The sequence below is a fragment of the Aphelocoma coerulescens genome, chromosome 17 (assembly GCF_041296385.1).
Source record: "Aphelocoma coerulescens isolate FSJ_1873_10779 chromosome 17, UR_Acoe_1.0, whole genome shotgun sequence".
NCBI classification, from domain to species: domain Eukaryota; kingdom Metazoa; phylum Chordata; class Aves; order Passeriformes; family Corvidae; genus Aphelocoma; species Aphelocoma coerulescens.
The window spans coordinates 2,358,236-2,373,967 of record NC_091030.1 but is presented as its reverse complement, the minus strand read 5'-3'; the positions used below and the strand labels follow the sequence as shown (position 1 = coordinate 2,373,967).

The window sequence follows — 15,732 nt, the reverse complement described above, 5'->3', positions numbered from 1 at the left end:
TCTCAGTCCTGTATTCCTGTGGCAATGGTTGAACGGGGAGCAAAACTCCCAGCAGTGCAAAGCTGAGGTGAGGAATTGAGGGTGAGAGAATTTCCCGGTGCTCTGGCAGCATTCCAGGGCTGTCACAGCAGGCGGGAGCTGCTCCCTGGGGAATTTTTGGTGCTGCACTTCCCCCTGGGACACGGACAGTCTCTAGATAGATGCACAGGGAAAGGACCAGCCTCAGTGAGGAGCTGTAAGTGATGCCTTGATGGGGCTGCCTAGAAACAGAGGCCAGACAGAATTAAGAGAATAAAAGCAGGTATTTATTGAAGGGCCTTCAGGTACGTTTAGGGCAGACAAAGCCTCCAGGGGCTACACCCAAAATGGATGATGGGGTCACAGGTTTTCATACTTGTATAAGTTTGGTCCATTTGCATATTGGAGGTTAATCCTCCAATTACAGCTTCAGGTAATGAAGTCATTTACCCCAAGTTTGCTCCCCCCTAACCCACTTCTGTTTACATTTCTCGGGGTCTGAGACAAGAAGGTGTCATTGAGTTTCAGGCCTAGAGAGGAATGGTTTTGTCTGCCCAAAACGGGAGAACAGCAGCTAACAGGCCGTGTGGAGTTTAGAGTTACACACTAAAGAATTGCAGGATTACAAATATATTAAAAATATAAAAGCTAAAATCCTAAGACACCATAAGGAGCAACCCCCTTCCTGCCCTGGAGTTTGTCCCCCCAAATCTGTGCAGTCAGACCTTGGAGCTGAGTTCTCCTGCTGGCAGGGCTCACTCGTGCTCCTGATGCAAACCTGCAGGGATAGTTCATACCACTGCAGAAATGCTTGGGAACCTGGCCCGTAAATCCTGCCAGACTGACAGGCTTTCACAGCCAGCAGACTGATAAATGTATTTGAATTAGATAAATGTTTTCAAATGAGATAAATACCTTCCAATTAGATTAGCTCTGTGTGTGTTTGTCAATTCCCAGTGTGAGTGAAGCCCCTGATTTTCCCACCTGCTGGGAGGTTGAACTTGTGCAAATGAGCTCTGCAGTGCTCAGGTCTGATGTGAAATTGTTGGATATATTAACAGAGCTCTTCAGGAAGGGACTGTGCTTCCCCCAGATTCATTTGGTTCTCCCCAGTCAGCCCCCGACATAAGAAGGACGTGGAGCTGCTGAAGTGAATCCAGAGGAGACTCTGAAGGTGCTCTGGGGGCCGGAGCCCCTCTGCTCTGGAGATGGAGAGAGCTGGACTTGCTCAATCTGGAGAAGGCTTCAGGGGGACTTCAGAGCCCCTTCCAGTGTCTAAAGGGGCTCCAAGAGAGCTGGAGAGGGACTTGGGACAAGGGATGGAGTGTCAGGACACAGGGAATGGCTTCCCACTGCCAGAGGGCAGGGATGGATGGGAGATTGGGAAGGAATTGTTCCCTGGGAGGGTGGGCAGGCCCTGGCACAGGGTGCCCAGAGCAGCTGTGGCTGCCCCTGGATCTCTGGCAGTGCCCAAGGCCAGGCTGGATGGGGCTTGGAGCAGCCTGGGATAGTGGGAGGTGTCCCTGCCCGTGGCAGGGGGTGGGATGAGATGAGCTTTAAGGTCCCTTCCAACCCAAACCGTTCCATGGTTCTCTCAGTAAAGCATCACAGCCTGTGTGTGAGGTGCTGCACTCCAAGAGAAGCCAAGGCTCTGGTGTGCCAACCTCCAGCAGGGAGAAGTCCCTGCCTAAGGAGAATTCAGGGTTGGAGGCATCAATCTGCACTGTGCAGAAGGCCAACCCCAAATCCTGCATAAAGGCGACACTGAGGACAAAGAGTCTGTGCTCCCCCTTCCACCTGCAACTTCCCAGCCAATCCTCTGCCATCCAGCTCATCTGCGTGGGAATACTGGACTTACTTGACAATTTCTACAATGGAAATAAACCCAGCCCTGTGGAGTAAGTTACTTACAGCCCTAAGGCTGCCTCCTTTTGCAGGTGCTCCCTATGGCACGGCCCCACAATCATAAAATCATAGAATGGCCTTAGAATCATGGAATCAGAGAGTGGTTTGGGTTGGAAGGGACCTTAAAGCTCATCCAGCTCCAGCCCCATGCCACGGGCAGGGACACCTCCCACTAACCAGGGTCACCAAACTTCACCTGTCCCATCCAAGGACAGTCAGCCCTCGGGAACAGGCTCTGTGTCCTTCACCACCAAATTTAACAGCCAAGGTGCCCAAATCAGACAGCAGGCACTGAGCTGATCCTCTGCCAGTGTCAGCTCTGCCCGTCCGTGACACCCAGGCCCACATCGTGACTTAGCCATGATTTGTGCTGGGCATTAAAAGAAAAAAAAAAGCTGATGACGCAAGTGGCTTTTTCTTTCAGGCATTTCAAGCAGGACTGGAGAGTGCATAAGTGCAAGAAATTGCCGGAGAGGGGAGGAGGATTGCAGCTCTTAAATCATCTGGCTCTGCGATGCAGGGTTACGCTTAGTGGTGTTGGCACAGTGGAGAGATCACTGCAGGCAAATTGGGGGGGGAGAGCTTCTGCTCCTTGGAAAGGCTTTTTCGTCAGAAAATGGGGCAAATGGAGGCTTGTTTGAATGGGAATTGCTTTGATTTTGGGTTTTAGGAAGTGTCACAGCATTCCAATGGCTTGAAATCAAAATATGGCTGGGAATGCAGGTGAAACAATTGCTGTCTGTTTGATTTGATTAAGTTTTTAATCCAGACTATCTAAATGACTGATAAACTCTAACCCTGTGGTGTCCACCCCATGGAAACATTATGGTTTGGAGCTAAAATTCTCATCTTTGGTCTTCTCTTGCACAGTGGATACCACCAAATTCCCACTCAAATGAAGCTGTTTCGGGTTGGCTTTGCTCAGGTACAGCGTGGCACTGAGCTGTAGGAGATTTGCAGATATGCAGATATAGAAGAGTTTAAGAATTGCCAGAGTTTCCTACCCCCTCTGCCTGCTTGGACCCTGCTCTTCAGGATCTGCCCCAGCAGGGATGTGTCAAACGAAACTTGGTCTGATTAAGCACAGCAACCTCCACTCATTGGAAACATTCCTGTTGCGAGTGGTTTATGCTCATAATGCAGAGCTTAAAAAATCTCCCTTGAAATGATGATTTCTCACTGCTCCTACGGCTTTCCTTCAAATCCAACTTCTGCCTGTTATATCTGCAGCTGAAGAGATGGAGCACAGGCCTGCTCCCTGCACCGTGGGGAACTTGTGCCTGAACTGTGCTGGATTCAGCTTTGCTGCAGCAGGAATGGTGCTGGAAGCCAAAGCACCCAGGAATTCTGCTGGAAAACCCTCTGGATGCTTTTCCCTCTGTGCTGGCTCCTTCTGTGAGCACTCAGCTGCAGCACTCAGCTGATTCCTGCACATGTCCAAGCTGTGCAAACCAGCCTGGCCAGGGACAGAGGATTGGGAGCCAATCTGCTAAACAGGGATTTAGCCAAGAGGCAGCCCCGAGTGCCAGTCCTCTCCTAATACTCTCTTAAGCTGCACAGGCAGCTGCTGCTTCCTCCCTGGCCCTCCTCACAACTCACCTCAGTCCTCCAACTGCAGCAAGGCATTTCCAACCAGAATTAGGTTTTGTTGGCTTCTTGCTACAGTGCCTTTTAATTAGGAGCACAGCTGCTCTGGAAACACGGAGCTCACTTTTCAAAGAGCGCCTCTGGAAAGTGATTACAGCGGATTAAAGCAGAAAGGTTAGGCAATTTATTCAGGTGGCACTTACCAAACGCATCGGATTATTTTGTGCTGCAAGGATGATCTTAAAAACTCACATGAATAACACTTTTTGGGCTCCTGCTGGCCTGGAGGGACTGGGGGGACTCTGGGCAAGGCAGGTGGTGGAGCTGAAAGGCTGCTTGGGAATGAGCAGTGCTCAGCTGCTCTGGAGCTCTCCACTGTGAGTGGGTGCTGAGGTTCCATTGCCAGTGTCTGTCGGGTCCTGCCAGTTAACAAAGGTCCAGTTCAGCCAGGAGCTGTCCCAGGAATTATTGTGGACTCTCAGTGTTCATTAATCTTGCCTCCAGAGGATGTTTGCAGGTGATGCCGTTTGTACCTGGCATTGATCTTCCACCCTGAGCACTTGCCGCCAATTCCCCCTGGCAGAGCTCCCTTCCCAAATCATCACAGAATCACTGAGGTTGGAAAAGACCTCCAAGATCATCAAGCCCAACCTTTGACTGATCCCCACCTTGTCACCCAGCCCAAAGCATTGAGTGCCACATCCAGGCCTTCCTTGGACACCTCCAGGGACTCCACCATCAGTGGTTTGGGTTAGGAGGTCTTTAAAGGTCACCTTGTTCCAACCCCCAAAAGGCTTTAGTGTTTACAGCAGTGGAAAGGATAAAGCCCCCAGAAATCCATCAGATTTCACTTCAAATCTGGAGCTCCATGAGAAGATCTCCATCCTTTTCTTCTCCAAAGGAAAAGCAGTGGGAGCCCCTGTCTGGAGTGTATGGTAAAGATCCAACTTGCCAATGTGTGAGCAATCTAAATGTAAAACTTCTCTGAGGAGAAACTAAAACAGGGATCACACCCAAAGGGGAGCCTCAGAGCTGTCCTGTGGCAGCAGCAGGTGGATGGGGCATCCCAAGGATGAGCAGTACCTGCTGGCAGGGCTGTAGTGGCAGCAAGACAACAGAATTATTCCCAAATGCAGCTACCCTGTGGATGCTGTGTGTGTTTCTGCTGGGCAGCTTTGGATTGGAATTGTCCTAGGACTGGGAAACTGGCTTTGTGATATTCTGGAGTAGTGGTCTAAAGATCTGGGACCGCTGGGCAGCTCTGGCCATCGAGCAGCCCTGGTGGCTGTGCTTTGGGCAGGGCTGTGCTTTGGGCAGTGCTGTGCTCTGCTGAAGAGGGAAGCCAGGGATGTGCTGCTCCAGCCTGGAGCTAGCGCAGAGCAGGGGCAGCTCTCGCCGCATCTGCTCGTGTTCACACATTCCGAGCCTTCTGTAGGATTAAAAAAGGCTGGAGAAGCTCAGACACTGCGCTGGTGGGAACAGCAGTGCTTTAAATAGAGGAGTCTGAGCGGGTTCTGAGCACTAACATCGTGTTTGAGTGCAATTCAAAGACTTGCAATACCTTGTTTGCCCTTCTCTCACTTTGTTTGGCTGATGTAGGCGTATTTTTGTTTTTACTCACTTCTCTGTCCTATATTGTCCCTTTTCTTTCCAGTAATGTTGACTGTTCCATCTGCTTATTTATCACCCACAGTTCGAATGCGAATTTCAATTAGCAATCTGCTTTGTTTAGTTTTGTTTTAAACAAGGCATTGAGAGCTCCAACAAAGCTTTAATACATAAAGCTACTTGTAATGCAGCTGTTTAAGCTCTTCTATCATATCCATGAACAAAATGAATTCCACTGCTATCAAGATGCATCTGATGAATTAGGTTTAATCCTCCTCTACTGTAGCAGATGGAAGGCACTTCAACAAAGACAGAAAGATTTCAAATGACTGAGATGGAAAATGGTCTTTGCTCAGTGCGCCAGAGATATAAAAGAAACTAAACCCTCACGTATTAGGAAATAATTCATCCAGCAACCAAAAAAGCAGTCCCTGGATTTCTGCACCAATTCCTTATCCTGGTGCTTCTCTTTTGGGTCTGAGGTCACAAGTTAAGGGTGTGAAGGCAAGAGGGTGGCTACTTGTGCAGCAGCATCCCAGCTGGGAATGTGCTTCCCTGAATCCCACCTGCCCAGGTTTGCAATACCGTGTGCCTGAGGCCCTGCCAGCTTCTTGATCGCCTGATCTGCATCACCAGGATCCCTCACAGGAAGGGCTTCTCGTGGGGGGGCTGTGTTTGCTGAACGAGGAGGGGTTAATTGCTGTGAGTTTGGTGCGGACTCCAAGCCCAACATCACAGAGTAGTTTGGGTTGGAAGAGACCTTAAAGATCATCCCATTCCACTCCCTGCCAAGGGCAGGGACACCTTCCCCTGTCCCAGGCTGCTCCAAGCCCCATCCAACCTGGCCTTGGACACTCCCAGGGATCCAGGGACAGCCACAGCTTCTCTGGGCACCCTGTGCCAGGGCCTGCCCACCCTCACTCAATTCTTAAGAACAATTTCTTCCTAAAATCTAATCTAAATCTCTCCTTTTCTAAAAACTGTTTCCCTCATCATAAATTCCTTCAACACCGTGTCAGTAACAAATGTGTCTGAATTTCGCTTAGGTGTGATTAAAACAAAGCCTGAGCTGAGGTTCTGGGCTGAACGGGTGCATCCCCAGCGCCGTAACTCTGCAGTTAACGTGACCAGCGCTGTGAGGTAACAACAATCCCACACCTGGCACGCCGGGCAATGGAAAAACAGCCCCGCGGGTCAGGTAACGGCTCCGTGTGCCGGGCCAGGCTGTTCTCAGGTGTAAGCCGATCCCTGCCGAGTGTCCTCTGCCATGTGTCCTCCATCCCGAGCGTCCTCGCCATGCTGGGCCGGCGGGAAGCTGAGGAAGCTCTGAGATGGACGCGATCCATCCCGGGAGCGCTGAGGAAGGGTGGCAGGACTTTCCATCCTGCGCAGCTCCCACCTGCGCGGGCTGCGCCGAGCCGCGGGCAGAGCAGAGCAGGGCAGGGCAGGGCAGGGCTCGGCCCGGCGATGAGCGCTGATGAGCGGGCGCGCTAATTGCGGGTCCCGCGGGGGCGGGCGCTGGGGCGGGGCGGGGGGGTCCGGTCCCGCCGCCGGGGCCGCTCTGTATAACCCGTCTCCCGGCAACAGCGGCCGCGTCACTTCCTGGGGAGCCGCCGGCGAGCGCACGGACAGGTGGAGCGGCGGGGCCGGCCGGCACCGGTGCTGCCCGGGGGGCTGCGCTCCTGCCCCGCCTGGCTCCGCTCCTGCGCGGCGCGCTCCGGCCGCTCCATCCCCTCCATCCCCCGGTGCGGCTCTGGTGCCGCCGCGATGAGCGCGGAGCTGGACGGCGTGTCCGTGCACTCCTCCTCCTCCTCGTCGGGCTCGCTGGGCTCGGCGGCGGGGCCGGCGCCGCGGCCGCTCTCGGCGAACGTGCGGCGGCTGCACCAGGCGCTCACGGCGCTGCTGAGCGAGGCGGAGCGGGAGCGCTTCATCCTCTGCCTCAACGCCTACCACGGCCGCCGCAACGTCTGCGACCTGGTGCGCTCCCTGCGCGCCCTCCTCGACGGGCCCCGCCGCCGGCAGCTGCTGCCGCTGCTGCGCCTCGTCCTGCCGCGCTCCGACCAGCTCCTCTTCGACCAGTACACGGCCGAGGGGCCCTACCTGCCGCCGCCCGGCCGCCCCCCGCCGCCCCCTGCCCCGCCGCCGGTGGTCCCGGGCGAGCTGCGGCAAGTGACGCTGCGCCGGAGCAAAGCCCACGAGGGTCTGGGCTTCAGCATCCGCGGCGGCGCCGAGCACGGCGTGGGCATCTACGTGTCGCTGGTGGAACCGGGCTCCCTGGCCGAGCGGGAGGGGCTGCGCGTCGGCGATCAGATCCTGGGGGTCAACGGCAAGTCCCTGGACAGGGTGACCCACGCCGAGGCGGTCAAGGTAAGGCTGCTCCGCACCGGGCTCCGGTAGGTGTTTCCTCCATCCCGCCTTATCCCGGGCTCTGCTGCGCGCCCCGTCCCGCTCTGCCTCTCCGGTGCCTGCCCGTGTCCCCCCGCTGCTTCCTTCCCTCCGTGGCTCTTGTCCCCGTGCGCCCCGTCCAGCCGCATCCCTCCCCGGCTCCATCCCCGCCAGCCGGTGGGACCGGAGCCGCCCGGGGCCGCTCTCCGGGACGCGGTGCTGGGACCCCGCAGCCCTCGGCGGAGCGGAGCAGCTCCGGGTTTGCACCGCGCCGGCGACATCGGGCGGGACCAGCCGTGCGCGGAGCCCGGCCGCAAAGTTTGCGGTGGCAATAGCGGTGCCGCTGGTGGCCGGGCAGGGACCGAGCTGCCGGGGTGGCTCTGGGCACGGCAGGCTCGTGCTGCGCTTTTGTCGCGCCTCTGAAACGCAGCGATGCTGCTCGTGGCTCGCTTGCAGCCTGGGGAGCTCGTGGAACCTGGACATCTGCGTGAGCCGCGTTTTAAGGGGTGTACTCCAGCCGATCTCCTCGTAAAGATGGGGAGACTGAGGCACGGAGAAGCAGAGCAGCCCCCTCCCAGGGCTGCATCGTGCCCGGGGCAGGAGCAGATCCCCGATCTCCCCTTGAATGTTCCAGGGGGAGAAGGAGAACGGTTACACAACTGAAGGGCTCCCGCTCTCCCAGCACGGCTCCACATTGCCCGGAGACCTGTTGTGGTCCGTACCAGCATGGGGGCTATCGATAAAAGCTTTAATGTGGGGGGGAGAACTCCATAAACTGTGGGATTTTCAGCTGAAACGCGGGGTTCTGAGGCAAATCCAGGTTTGAACGTCCCAAACCATTCCCAGAGCTGATCTGGGGGCTGGTGGGCTGCGCTCGGAGCGTTCCCGAGGCACAAACCCATCGAGCTGGAGAATCGACTTCTAGAGGAGCAATTTGTAGGCAGCGTATGGAGAGCTGGGATCTGGCGTGACAAGGCTGTTCTCCAGCTGTTTGTGCTTTAATTTTTCCGTAATAAGCTAAAGTGGTTCTGTTGGGAGCCTGTTCCATGTGGAGCTTTCCTCCAACAGCGCATTAATCTGTCGCAGCTTTGAACACTTCTTCCGACCTGTGCGTGTTCCCTGTCCCAGCTTTAAATCAGTGCCCTGGGCCAGGGCACGGCTTCCAGGCTGGAAATGAGTCCCTGGTAATCCTGAGACCAAAGGAAAGGTTTGTAGGAATTATTTTTTCTTGTTCCTAATGACAGGACAACAGCAGGGCAAGCTTTCAGTTGTTAGTCTGCAATTTTGTGCCTTGGAGATTGCAAACACCCCCATATTTTGGTTATGGCATTGGGATGGAGAGGAACCAGGTGTCAGGAGTGCTCTGCTCCATGACTTCATCTCTAATTCATCCCACTCTGCTGGGTAATTCACATCACTTTCTGTTTGTTCTCTAATAAAATGTAATTGATGCCTTTTAGACATTATTAATTTTGAGTGAAACTAAGTGCTTCCTGCACAGAAATAATTCCTGGAGGATGTGGCTTGCCAAGAGCTATATTTTGTTAATATGAGCCTGATAGGAAAAAGCAGCTTAGAAATTGTCTCCTTGTGAGCTGAACTTCTTTCAACAACAAATTCATCACTCACCCTGTGCTGGCACCTTCTTGAGCTCCTGGGTTCTTTTCACATCTGGGAAGGGTTTTTATGACCCACGTCGTGGTGGTGGAAACATTTTGCTTGGGAAGAGTGGCAGAGTGATTTACAGTACAGCTCTAATAAATCCTTTGGAGATTCTAAAATGCAGTAAGTGTTAATTTGCCCTCAGGTGCTGCTTTTGGGAGGGGGGAAAAAAAGAGATCACGTTCAGCGATGCTCGAGGGCAGCATTTGAAGGTTTAAGGTGCAAATACCTCAGCCCAATGTTTGGGGTGTCGTTCAGAGTGTCAGAGCTGCGGGGACAAGAAGTGGTGATGGGTGGCTTGGTCCTGTGCTCTCTGCTTCCCCTGGAAACCTGGGAGATCTGGGGCTCAGGCTGGGCACACTGACCACCCTACAAAGGCCTCTGGCTGTGGTCTGGTGTCCTCAGGCAGAGCAAACCTCGCTGTGTCCTGCCCTCCTCACCGGTGGCTCTTGGTGTGCCCTGCAGTGGGTCAGTGGGCAGGGAAACTTCAGCTCAGCTGGTCAGAGCATGGTGCTCATAACCCCAGGACTGGGGATTTGACCCCTTTGTGGGCTGTTCACTTCAGAGTTGGACTCGATGATCCTTGTGATCCCTTCCAACTCGGAATATTCCGTGGTACTGTGATAAACCAGAGCTGGGTTTGGTCCTGGAATTCGTGCGTATACTGTATTCGGGATCAAATAGAGAGAAAGCTGAGGAGAGAGACTCCGTTAACACAAGCCCCTGGCTGTGTAGCTGATCTCTCAGACACTGCCTGCTGCTTCAGAGGAGGGGCTGTGCGAGCTCCCTCAGCCAGAGCGTGTCTGATCAAAGCTCAGCTCCTGTCCCTGCGCGTGCAGCGATGCTCCGGCTGCTGCTGCGCTTCCCTCCTGGCTGTCCTGCAGCACGGAGCTGTCTGGCCAGGGCAGCCCTGCTCTCCATCACAGGCACAACGTGCTGCACTGACAGGAGTTGTCAGAGCTCCTTCTTGCAGTGCCAGGCTCGGGAAAGCTCCCGGGCACGTCGTGCAGCCTGGGCTGAGCGTGACAAACTTCCTGAGGCACAGATCCACTCGGTGCCTGCCGGGGTGCCCGAGGTGCCCGGCTGTGGCAGCGAGGCAGCTGCTCAGACAGAGCAGGGAGTAAATGCAAGGTCTGGATTTGTTTGTGCAGCCTTGGATGAGCGTTCCCACAGCAGCCACTGCGTTCCTTTTACGAGTCGTGGTAGCTCTGTTGCCTTTCCGTGCTGGAGCAGCCCAGCTGCTTTTATCCCTCCTCTCGAGGAGGAGAGAGGTGCTGGCTGTGGGGTAGCAGCAATTTCTGTTCACTCCTGGAATTTTCAGGCATCGCTCAGCGATGCCCCCAAAGTGAAACGGTGGCAGCAGATGAGACCTGCCACAACGCTGGGCAGAGCAACCTGCGTGATGTCCCAGCTCAAAACTCGCTGGTGGCCTCTGACCAGCACAGCGGTGCTTGCAGAGGTTTCAGTGAAAATTAGATAAAAAGTGGCACTCTGACTTCACCCACAAGATTACCTCAGCACTCCAAATCAATTCCCTTAATGCCCAGCTTCTTAACCTTTCTGCGAGCACGGGAGTTTGATGCCTTGTCTGCTCCGCCCTCAGCTGTTTCATCCAAATCCAAATTAAATGACTCCATTACAATTACAGCTCCATCATTGCAGCATTCAGGAGTGCACTTTAGCAAAAGATCACCAGCATTTGAATTATGGGGTGAGTGGAGAAGTTTGTGTTGTCTGCCATATTTTTAGAGCTCGCTCGGCTTTTATCAGCCTTGCTATTTAGGACATTATATTGTGTCTGTACACTATATATATATTTCTTTTACTATTTATAGCGTATATACTGCTGTATTTTAGCGTATACTGCTATATTTTAGCAGTGGTGCTGAGAGTTTGTATTGATAAGCTGTCATATTTTATCCAAGAGGATTTAAAATCGACGTGTTTGTGGCTTTAGACCATCAAAATGTTATCCAGGGAGGTGTTTCCCCAGTATTCTGTTGTTGGCATTAAATTGACACTCCTTTCTTCCCCACCCTTACTTTTCTTGCTTTGCTGTAGGTTTTTGTGTCCTTTGAATAAAAGGACATTTAGGGAGGAGGGGGATGAGAGAAAGTGAAAAGTGGAAAAATTCCTGATTTAGGATTTGGCTTAATGAGCTACACCAGGCTCAAAGAGCTGCACTGGTTCCACCATTGGCCGTGCTGTTCCTGCTGACAGCTGGGCAAATCTGGATCAGCTTGGCCAAAACCACGAGAACTCCACTAATTAGTCTGTGCTGGGCTTGGGGAGTTTGATTCTTCGGTGTTGGTGTAAATGTGTGGTGGCTTTGCCAAAGTTACTGGGCTGGAATTGAGTTTATTTTGAAGGAACTGGGGTAGTTCAAGTGTTCCAGTGCCCTGTTTTGGGTTTTCCAGCTGTGGAGAGGCGCTGGAGGGGTTTGGGGAGAGCTTGGGATGAGGCAGAGCTGTGGTTGGCAAGGCAGAGGCGTCCAGAATATGGCACTGCCGTGATGCCCTGTGTGTCCCTGGGACAGCCCTGCCTGGGGAGGGAGGGAGGGGGATCACATCCAAAGGGATCCCATCGCCTCCCTGACCTGTGGTGGAAAAGGATTGCATTGGGGGGGGATCACATCACAGCCCGCCCCGGGATAAAGGGGGATCCCATCCCCAGCCACCACCGTCTCTCTGGTCCAGCAGGGTTTTTCACTCCCTCCAGCCTTTCCATCTGCTCTGATGGAAGTGTCAAGTGGGCATTTAAAAATAATTAAAAGGACACTAAAATTCCTTTTATGTCCTACTACTGTGGGTTTTCATGCTGGCAAACAAGGAGATCTCTTCAGGGACCTTAATATTTCATAAGGGGCAGAAAGAGCCCCAGGTGTGGGATTGCTGAAAGACCTCTGAGAAATGACAGCAGAGATGTGCAGCCCTGAGCTTCAGAAACAGATTTAGAGCCATTTTTCTTTCCAGACAGCTTACAGTAAAGAAAATTTCATTTCATTGTTTCTTGTGATGCCTAATTAATTGATTATCATGACCTGACACTGATTATTTAATCACCACAGCACTGTGGGCACGGCTCAGAGGAGCAAATGCAGCTTGGTTGGGTTGGGTTTTGACCCTTCCAAGTGCTTGGAGCTGTGGCTGATCACCCCGAGCCACAGCTGGGATGGCTGAGGAGTGAAGGGAATCCATTGATCCCTGATTCTGTGAGGATATCAGCCGTGTTCCTTTAACTGCTGCGTGCTTATCGCCAGCTCTGTATTTTTAGAAGGCACTAAAGAAAGAGGCTTGAAACTTCTCCCCTTCCCAAGGGAGCTCGGGGAGCTGGAGCGTGGAAAAGGAGGATGTGGCTCGCATCCACCCCAACAGTTAGAGTGGTAATCTCTTCCTTCATCTCTGGATCTGCTTAGAAACAAAAATCCCAAAACCGTGCTCAAAAAAAGCACTCCCAGCTTAAAAGGCAGGTGCTGTGCGATGCCAGGGGCTCCTGCTGGGCCCTTCTGTCCTGCAAACGGATTCCATTTCGGTTCCTGTGGTCAGCTGGGTTTGGAGGGAGAGGGTGGAAAGTGTAAAGGCACCGGGATCTCCCTCTAGGAAAAAGGGGGAGGGAAAATGGTCACTCTTGAACTTGGAGGTATCCACGTTTAAAATGATTTTTAAAGCTCCTTAAAGGGGGAGGGCTGATGGCAGTGGCAGAGCGTGGATGGGGCAAGGGATGCTCCTGGTTCCAGAGGCAGATCTGGAGCTGTGGTGGAGCAGCTTTGGGCACTGGAGCTGCCCACGGGGCCCAGGTGCTGCTGCCCTGGCGCTGTGAGCTCCTCTGAGCTTCCACATGAATTCCTCGTGCGACCTGGGGTGGGGTGAACCTGCACACCCAGCCAGGGGCTGTGGGAAGGGGGGTTTGGCTGCTCCACCTGGGTTAGGAGTTGTATTTGCTGCTCTGCCACTGATTTCCCTCAGTGGGCAAGTTCGTTACTCATCTGTTTCCCTTCATTTCCCCAGCAAATCACAATCGGCCCTAATGAAATCAAATGACTTTATACTGATGCAAAAGATTGGAACGAGGGCCTTAATCTCTCCTCTCCTCATAATGCAAGGATGATGGGACTTGGCAGCAGGACTGGCTTGTTCATCAGGGTGAGCATTGTCAGGGCATCCTGGAGTTCTTGCAGCATCAATGGTATTTAGTGGGCTCCTTGTAAAGAAACAGTTTTGCCTCAGCTGAGAAATTGATAAGATAACCTGAATAAATGCTTATTTCCTTCTGGTGGCCATTGGAAGAAAACGAAAGTGTCAGAAGTGGTGAATTAAAATATCCTTTACCCAGTTCCCCTGTCTTTGGGGAAGAGGATGGGTATTTATTGACACTTTCCTCAACGCCAGGGAGAATTATTCAGCTCTAAATGCCCTCAGTTAAAGTGACAAAGCACTTGATTTGCTCTGGGTTCTTTTGACTGGATGCTCCGTGAGTTCTCCCTGTCACGAGCACCAAGTCCTTGGTAAATCCAGGTGAAGCCGAGCCCTGGAGGAGCTCTGCTCCTGCCAGCTGCTTCTTGCTGGGCTCAGGAATTGCCTCGGAGCCCCTCAGGGTGGGAGGTGCTGGCAGGGAAGGCTGGAGGGGGCTCTGCTCTGTGCAGGCTCTGCCTGGGTGTCCCTGGTGCTTAACCCAGAGTCTTCCTCACTTCCCCCCATTGATCCTTCCGAAGTTTTTCCACCAAGGAATGAACCCTGTTTAGACAGCGTGCCCTTAGTGGTGCTTCACTTCACTCCTTGCAGCAGTGCTTGGTGTGGAGCAGAAAGAGAAGACCCCAGGAAGCAGGAGGGAGCTTTAATCTACATTTCCCTCATGCCTTCCCCCTGCACTGAAAGCACCCAAACAGCTTTGGTTTGGTTTTGTTTCCACAATTATGTGGCGTTTTCTGCTCTTTTTAGAATTGTCCTGGTTTTGCCTGAGGGCTGCACCGGGCAGGGACTGGCCCGGAGGGGCGGGAGGTTGCAGAGTGGGGATGGGGAGGTGTGCCAGCCCTTGGAGGGCCTGGGGACAAGGTGCTGGAGCTAAGGTTTCACTTGACCTTTCCCGGTGAAAGGGACATGGGCTTCCCGCTGCCGTGGGGCTAAATGTGTGCAATCACCATAATTATACATCGATTTGCATTGATTTGCATAAGTGCCGCTGCTTGAAAGCCCAACTGCTGTCCTTTGCCTTGGGAGAGGGGGAGAGGTTGGACTGGGCCTCCTGCATTTGTCTTCCTGCAGGGAGGCTGTGTCACCCCTGCATCCCCCTGTGTCACCCTGGCACCCGCTGCCATCCCTCCGTCTGTGCTTCCCTTGATGCCTTAAGAGACCTCCCAGAAACAGAGACTAGACAGGAGTAAGGGAATAAAAGAGGTATTTATTGGAAAGGCCTTCAAAGGTACCCCTGGGGAGCCTGAAGCTATTCTTAAAATGGACCCCAAGATGGACCCCAGGTCACGAGTTCTTCACTCTTATAGGTTTGGTTCATTGGCATAGCAGGGTTAATTCTCCAGTTAAAGCTTCAGTTTTCCCCTCAGCTTGTCCCCCTCTCAGAGGCTTTTGGTTTATATTTTTGGGCCTGGGATGGTCTGGGTGTCCTTGGAGAGCAGGCCTGGAGAGGCTTTGTTATGTCTGCCCAGCACAGAGAGCAGAAGTGAACAGGCTCCAAGAAGCTTCAGAGTGACACACCAGGCAGTGCAGGATTTGAAAAATATAAAAGTTAAAACCTAAGGCATCACCCTCAGCATCCTTCCATGTCCTGCTCTCCCCACCTCCTCTGTGTCACCTTTTCCCTTTTCCTCGTTCCAGTTCTCGTTCCCGCTCAGGGATGAGCTGTTTGACCACGTCAGAGTATTCCAGGCTCCCCTTTCCTCTGCTCAGCTCCAGCTCCCTGCGCTTTGTCAGGCAGCACGGGCATGGGATAGACTTAAATTCATGGAATCCCACACTGGTTTGGGTTGAAGTTCATCCAGTGCCATGGGCAGGGACAGCTCCCACTATCCCAGGCTGCTCCGAGCTCCATCCAGCCTGGCCTTGGACACTTCCAGGGACCCAGGGGCAGCCACAGCTTCTCTGGGCAACACTTGATCCAAAATATCTTATTTACATCTGCAGACTGGGGCAGGGGACAGTCTCTGCCTGCTTCACCTGGCAAATTTGGCCTTAGCCAGGTGTGCAGTGGGAGCTGCCGTGGCCTTTTATCCATCCTGCCTGCAGCTGATCCGTGGAGCAGACGTTCTGGGGGCAGGAAGTGCCCGTGCCTGCTGTCCTGTCTCTGCAGAGGAGCCTTTTAGCTGACGTGGCTCAATCCCTCTCCCTGTAAAAGCTCCCGTGGTCCTGCCCTGCAGCCCCCTCCCTCCCCAGCAGCCACAGGGAGCTGCTCCATTCCCACGGGCAGTAGGGTTGTTTTGCTCAGTCCATCTGATCCCACAAGCCTAAACCCACCTGAGCCCCTCGAGGGGTCCAGCAGGAGCACCCTGGGATGGAGCAGGAAACAGTGGCTGGACAAACTCCTGCCGATCGCTGCCTGCACGGTGCCGGAATGTGC

The 15,732-nt window shown here is 53.6% G+C and overlaps 1 protein-coding gene across 2 annotated transcripts in view; it reads left to right on the top strand.

Annotated features, from left to right (window-relative positions):
- Positions 1 to 6,856: 6,856 nt before the first annotated feature.
- The window catches only part of WHRN (whirlin), a 46,347-nt gene continuing 37,471 nt past the window's right edge, over positions 6,857 to 15,732 (top strand). For both annotated transcript variants that reach the window (XM_069031757.1, XM_069031756.1), the window contains exon 1: positions 6,857 to 7,485. In XM_069031757.1, coding sequence (XP_068887858.1) covers positions 6,886 to 7,485 — 600 coding nt within the window. In that variant the 5' untranslated portion in view covers positions 6,857 to 6,885. The remainder of the gene's footprint in view (positions 7,486 to 15,732) is intronic.